The sequence below is a fragment of the Haliaeetus albicilla genome, chromosome Z, assembly GCF_947461875.1.
Source record: "Haliaeetus albicilla chromosome Z, bHalAlb1.1, whole genome shotgun sequence".
Classification (NCBI taxonomy): Eukaryota; Metazoa; Chordata; class Aves; order Accipitriformes; family Accipitridae; genus Haliaeetus; species Haliaeetus albicilla.
In genome coordinates this window covers 63,924,361-63,930,365 of record NC_091516.1, presented here as the reverse complement: position 1 = coordinate 63,930,365, position 6,005 = coordinate 63,924,361, and the positions used below count along the sequence as shown (strand labels likewise).

Sequence of the window (6,005 nt, the reverse complement as noted above, 5' to 3'; positions counted from 1 at the left end):
GCAGGAAGCGGAACGGGCGGCCCGCCGGGACACCGCACCCCCCGGCGATTAGCACAAACGGGAGAGGGACTGCGAGGAGAGCGCCCGGAACGCCGCAAAGGCGAGACCCGTCCACGCAGAAGGTGTCCTTTTATTTTTTTCGTAACAGAGGTAAGAGATCAGGCAGCTTAGTTAACTTTATTGATCGTTACTTAGGAGGAGACAGTACAGGGTAAGTGGCAAGAGGCAGCTGTTCCTCTAGTTACCCCTACGAACACAGATGGTTTACCCATGGGGTGCCGGGGCAACAGCCATCTCCCACCCAGTCAGAGTCCTCAGGTGCTGTTCAGTCTGCCACGGGTGGTTTCTCGACCGTCTGGTTGCAGCTTCTTTGCAAGCAAGGAGGTGTTTTGTTCATACTGCACGTAGTGTGGTCTTCAGCTCTCCCCCATAACTGCAGTTTCTCTGAAGAAGTTATATTAATTAGCACAAACGCAGCCTCAGTTTCCTCCAGGGCAAGATGTTGACACCTAAACCCTTCTACAACCGGTATTTCGAAGCACAGGTAACAGCAGAGCAGCATAGGTTAAGTTACAAATTGTTTTTGATACAAAAACGTAGAATATCCCCTATTAGCATCAAGAAGGCATCAAAGTTTCAATAGTCTCATTATAAAGTTGCACCAGCATTTTTACTGAAAACAATATAGATCTCGTGTATCTTTAGTTTTGGGTCTGTTCTTGACAAACACTTGCGTGACAGTTACTAAACCCCAGTGATGGTTTGCTGAACCTCAGTACAAATCACATGCATCACAAATACATAAATAGATCTTAATGACCCAATATCAAAAATATGTACTATACAAGAAGCTCAGGTACACCAAAAATCAATCTGTTCATGAAAATTCACACTTAATACATCAATTCTCCCTGACAGTAAACGTGGCTACTAAGAGGTGGCAAAAGCAGTAGACAGGAGCAGAACAGATTCTGCAGAATTCTTGTCTGACTTATTGCTATGTGTAGATTACATCAAGGGTAATCTGTTCTTTTTTAACCCTTGAAAGGTCAAATTGTATCAGGACTGCTGAGCACAGAGTAAAGAAAAAAACAGCAGTATTTATAAAAATAGCATCCATTTAGTTAGATAAATCCTTATAAATACAAGAAGGAAATCAGTTACTTTGTAAAAAAATTAATTCAGAGCATGTTTTCCTGAAGCACCAGCATAACATCATAATGTTAAGGATTTCAACTACAGAGTCTTCATAAACATACCTGCAAAATTCTTCCTTGTGCTGACCATAAACAAGTGTCAGAAGGTGTGCACTTGTATTTTGTACTGACGCCGGAATTTTGCAGACAGCTATAGAAGAGCTCATATTTGAATCTCAAACAGCAAGGAAAGTTTTGTGCCAGCTTTTACTTCAGTGTTTAGCTCATTTATAGATGGAAAGCACACGCTGCAGAGATGAGATCTAACCACAGCGACTTTTAGTAACACTTGTCTGAGGTTAAGAGGCAAGATAGTATGGCTTAAAGTTACACTACATATAGTAAATGCTACAACTGTGTGAAGAGGTAACAAAACCTGCCCTCTTATGCACCTGTATTAAGTGTAAACTTTCAGAACTTTAGGAAACATTACAAACTACAGTTCTTTTGTGGCAAAGTAACCAGAGAGGATTTGAGGGTTTTAGAAAAGTTTGGAAATCTATTAAAACATAACAGGTTTAGAAACTTCAACATTTTTAGTGTTTGTAGCATTATAACTTTGGTGTTCAGATCTAGCAAATCAGTGTACTGCCTGTAATCAGCCTCATCAAAACAGATGTTCTCTGATGAAAAATATTAATTCAATTTTCACTGGTAGACTCATAGGATCTGACATCCCACCATGAATCACAGGAATCAGAGCACTGTCCAATTCATTCAGATACATCTGTGGAAGAAGGTATCCTCCAGATCCGGCCAAGTACTCAACCTAGAAGGAAAACACATTAATGTTGATATTACTTTTCATATTGACAAGACAACGCAGAAGTGTAGTATCTTGGTAAAAGAATATTTCAGCTAGCATGAAGTGACAAAATAACAAATACTGGCAACTGGATGGGTTTTGAGGTCAATCACAGACAATTGGGCTTGTCATTGAGAAGCATGCAATATTCCCCTGGGTTTACAGGGCCACAAATCCTCTTCCTCTGTGTCCCAGACTGCTTCTGATGTTGAAGAGCGATCCAATTATATCCTATTATCACAGTTATTATTAATTTCAAAATATACTACGGAAAACTAGATTTTCAGGACTGTATTTCCAGCTTCTCTCAAAAAAGATAAGAACACGTTCAGAGGCAAGGAACCAAACTGTTCTGCTGTTTTGTAATCTTTTGAGGGGCATCACATGCTGGATAGCCTTGCCTTCCCCCCTCTTCCATACTCAACTGGGCAGACCTGTCCTTTTTTGCTGTACAGATTTTGGCGTAATTATCGCTTACTGCACTACATTAGGGAGCAAAACCAGCAGAAAACTACATACTTCGAGAAAAGCATCAGAAAATTGGTTCTATGATGCTCTACATTGACTTACCTTAGATGCAGATGAGTGCCAGAGAGTTACAACTAGGGAAGGACAGGTAGCTTACTGCAAGCAGCTATTAGGGAGTTTGGGCCAGAATAAGGAAACAGGACTATTACTTTGAAGAAAAACTAGTCATTAAGACAGCTTCTTCATGAAATTTCATTCTCAGTCTGGATCTGGGGTAGGGCAAAAAACTAAAAACATACAGAAAGAGATCCAACATCTTTCCAAGAAAGAGATTTCAGTTGAAATGGAATGTCTGCAATAAGAGTTGAAAGATTACCATATCTGAGTCAATAGAAACTCTTAGGCCTATCTTATTCATCCCATTATTTTTCAAGGTTTTTAGGTGTGGGCAAAGAGCAGTACTGCAGGCAACAGCAATCTCTTTAGCAAACTGGTGAGGAACAGGACTGGATAGTTCATGGTCCTTCAGAAAATAGTACACCTGAAATTACAGAAAGGATAAGGACAGTCAGCAGCCTGGTTATATTAGAAAGTAAGAAAAAGAGTAATTCAGTATACATATAATGCAGAAAGCAGCAAGCTATAATGCTTGTTTGCTGGCAAAGTATTTTAGTATTTCATCTATTCAATCAAAATACTTAAGTGACCATGGGAATATCTGGATTATATATTTATAGAGTTATCAATACTAACAGACTTAGTCTTTTTCAGAGGAGAAAAATGAAAAGTATGTAAACTTATCAAAGAGCTATGGAGAACATTCTGCCTATCAGTATGGCTATACATCACCTAACTTAGTTTCTTTAGCATTATCACTTAGTATAATCACTTTACCACTTAACTATTCTAAAAAGTATCAAAAAGGCTCAAGAACAATTTACTAACTTCGGTACACTTCATAACTTTTCCCTCTCTTTCAAAGTCTCTGCCTTGTGGTACTTTTTCATGCTGAGTTCCTTCCAATGATTTTCCATCGACTGGGCTTAAAATGCTATGGAAGATAATAGTATGGTTAATAATTAAAACAATGTTTTATGATTTAGATTGAATAACTTGTATAAAACAACGTTTAGCCATCCTTAAAGGCTATTTAAACAGCTTTACAACAAAATGTAATACAGGACTTGCATCATGAAAATACAGATGCTACAGAAAGAAATATCCTAAATAGGGAACAAACAGCACTTAATAAAAACCTAATCTTACAGGTTTAAGAAGCTATAAACCATCTTAGGTAAAGCCACTGTTTGTTCTAATTGGTCAGAGAATCCACAGACAAAGGCATACCAAGTCAAACCCGTGGCCTGAGAAAATACTTAAGGTGAGACAAGTTTTGACTTAGTGATGTATAATTAAAAGTTTGAAGCTACATAAACAAGCATTTGAATCACATCCAATAAAGATGTCTTGCATCTCATTTTGCTTTGTTGAATGCTGGCATGCCAAGTGGTGAATGGCCAAGGGCAGTACAATGCACTTCCAAGCCCCGCCCCCCACCCCCCAAGGAAGCTTAAAGGGATTAATTGCATCTCCACACAAACTGATGACTGATTTGATAGAGGACTTTCAAAGGAAACTGAGGGTTCACACACTTTTCCTGACACCTTCCTGAACACAGAAAACTATGTTGATTTTGGTGAACTACAAGCAAAATTGTTCTGTTAGTGACATCTAGAGGATTGCAAGCAGTTTACCGTTCTATCCCCTTTCAGGTTTTAGTATCAAGTACTTTCTTTCAATAAAAATACCTTAGATTAATTTCAAGAAGTTAAAGGTGGATATTTGAAAATTGGGAACAAGAATTCTCTAAGATGTTTTGCTTTGGTAATACATTTACCCTTTGTTTGTTTTTTCTTCATTTTCTACCCAGCAAATATCTACATATTCTTTTATGTCTCCTGTATCCGTTTTTCCACAAGTTATTTTAAAGTCCTTCTTGTCTCTTAACGCCTGACGTAGGCTTTCCATCATTTCTGGTGTTATTTGTACCATTAGTCCATCTAGAAAAAAAACAGTTAAAATCCCAACTTATCTACAGAAAGAGTAGCATAGCTTTTTAGTAGAATGTTAGCTTAAATTCTGGTGGGACAACCCTCTCCTACAGCTCGTTAATAAATGCACATCAAGTGGACTCCATCCCCCAACTACAGCATTAAATGTTATATGAAAGAGGAAGTAATGAAAATCTTTGTGAACAGAACTAAGACTAAAAGATCAATCTTAGACTAATCTTAGAAGTATTTTGCATTTATATGTCTATGTATGTATCTCATCAACACAACAGTGAAAATAGTTCCAGATGTAGGCAACCATAAAGGAAAGACTTGCATTGACTAAAGCAAAAAGAGTTAAAACTTGGTATGTTTTCAAACAATTAGGTGAACTAGCATGTATCTTTTATATAGCATTTATTTGAAACAGGTATTCTACAAAGTTAAAAATCCTGAACAGAGAAAAAAATAAAGATCTTGCACAAGACTGCTGCTATTTTTTTTAAGTTCTCTTAAGAAGAAGCCACATAGGACAAAATTCTTACCTTCAACTATACTGGATTTAGCTAAAAATCCTGAAGATGTTTTTAAAGCTCCATTAAACACCACAAAACTTGCACCTGTAACTAGAAAAAGTAGAAACAAAAAGTGAGTACCACTTCATGTCACTTAAGTTTGTCACTACTAACATTTAACTTGCATTCCTTTTTAAAAACGCAGGCAAAAAAGGTACTACTATACTGAAAGCGCTAATAGAAATACCTTACTGACAGCATGATATGAAACATAATTGTCTAAAGAAAGAAAAATTTTTTCTAATGGGACCTTGGCAAAAAAGATCAGCTTTGTTAACTTATTTTGTGAGTGCATACAGTATCCTTTTAAGATATTGATGGCAAGCCAACCCAGCCAGGCAAGCCAAAAAAACCTTTGTATACGAAGAGGAGACACAATTGAAGAAACAGTGGTGTGGGGTTTTTTTTAATTTTTTTTTTTTATTTGGTCCTTTAAAACAGACATGCTGTTCAACTTCTAAATTTAATTTATTTACAGAATATATTCTTGAAGTTTAGATCATTTTCAGTGGTACTAAAAGCAACTGAAAGAAAAAATGACATAAGCGACTTTCTATGCTACAAACCCTTGCATAAATCTGTTGCACACAGTGCTTCAAACAAGAACATGCTAAGTAGCTATGCTTAATGAAGCACAGAACAACATTTCAGGTTGACACTGGTGATTGCAAGATTACAGCCCTACCGATCTGGAATTCCCCGCCCAACAATGGGCCAATGGGCCTTGTTGAAAAGCATGACTTACGAGTCCAGACAAACTGCCATGCTGCACAACTGTATTACTTTCAGAACCTGAAAGGTACCTCTGCACTATTCTCTGGCCAGGTGGTTTTATCAGTTTGCTAGGTGTTCTATGGAGTTACTCACTGTTACCGTATTTCCATACACTCAGTTACTAAGACTATTGTTT

The 6,005-nt window shown here is 37.5% G+C and overlaps 1 protein-coding gene across 2 annotated transcripts in view; it reads right to left on the bottom strand.

Moving 5' to 3' along the window:
• Positions 1 to 128: 128 nt before the first annotated feature.
• Positions 129 to 6,005, bottom strand: part of ZFYVE16 (zinc finger FYVE-type containing 16) — a 35,592-nt gene continuing 29,715 nt past the window's right edge. Inside the window, exons 14-18 of one of the 2 annotated variants that reach the window (XM_069777437.1) lie at positions 5,066 to 5,146; positions 4,367 to 4,529; positions 3,415 to 3,520; positions 2,846 to 3,010; positions 129 to 1,965 (exon numbers count right to left, since the gene is read on the bottom strand). In XM_069777437.1, coding sequence (XP_069633538.1) covers positions 1,804 to 1,965; positions 2,846 to 3,010; positions 3,415 to 3,520; positions 4,367 to 4,529; positions 5,066 to 5,146 — 677 coding nt within the window. In that variant the 3' untranslated portion in view covers positions 129 to 1,803. Of the gene's footprint in view, positions 1,966 to 2,845; positions 3,011 to 3,414; positions 3,521 to 4,366; positions 4,530 to 5,065; positions 5,147 to 6,005 lie in introns of those variants that run through there. The other variant, XR_011323440.1, reaches the window with a different exon arrangement.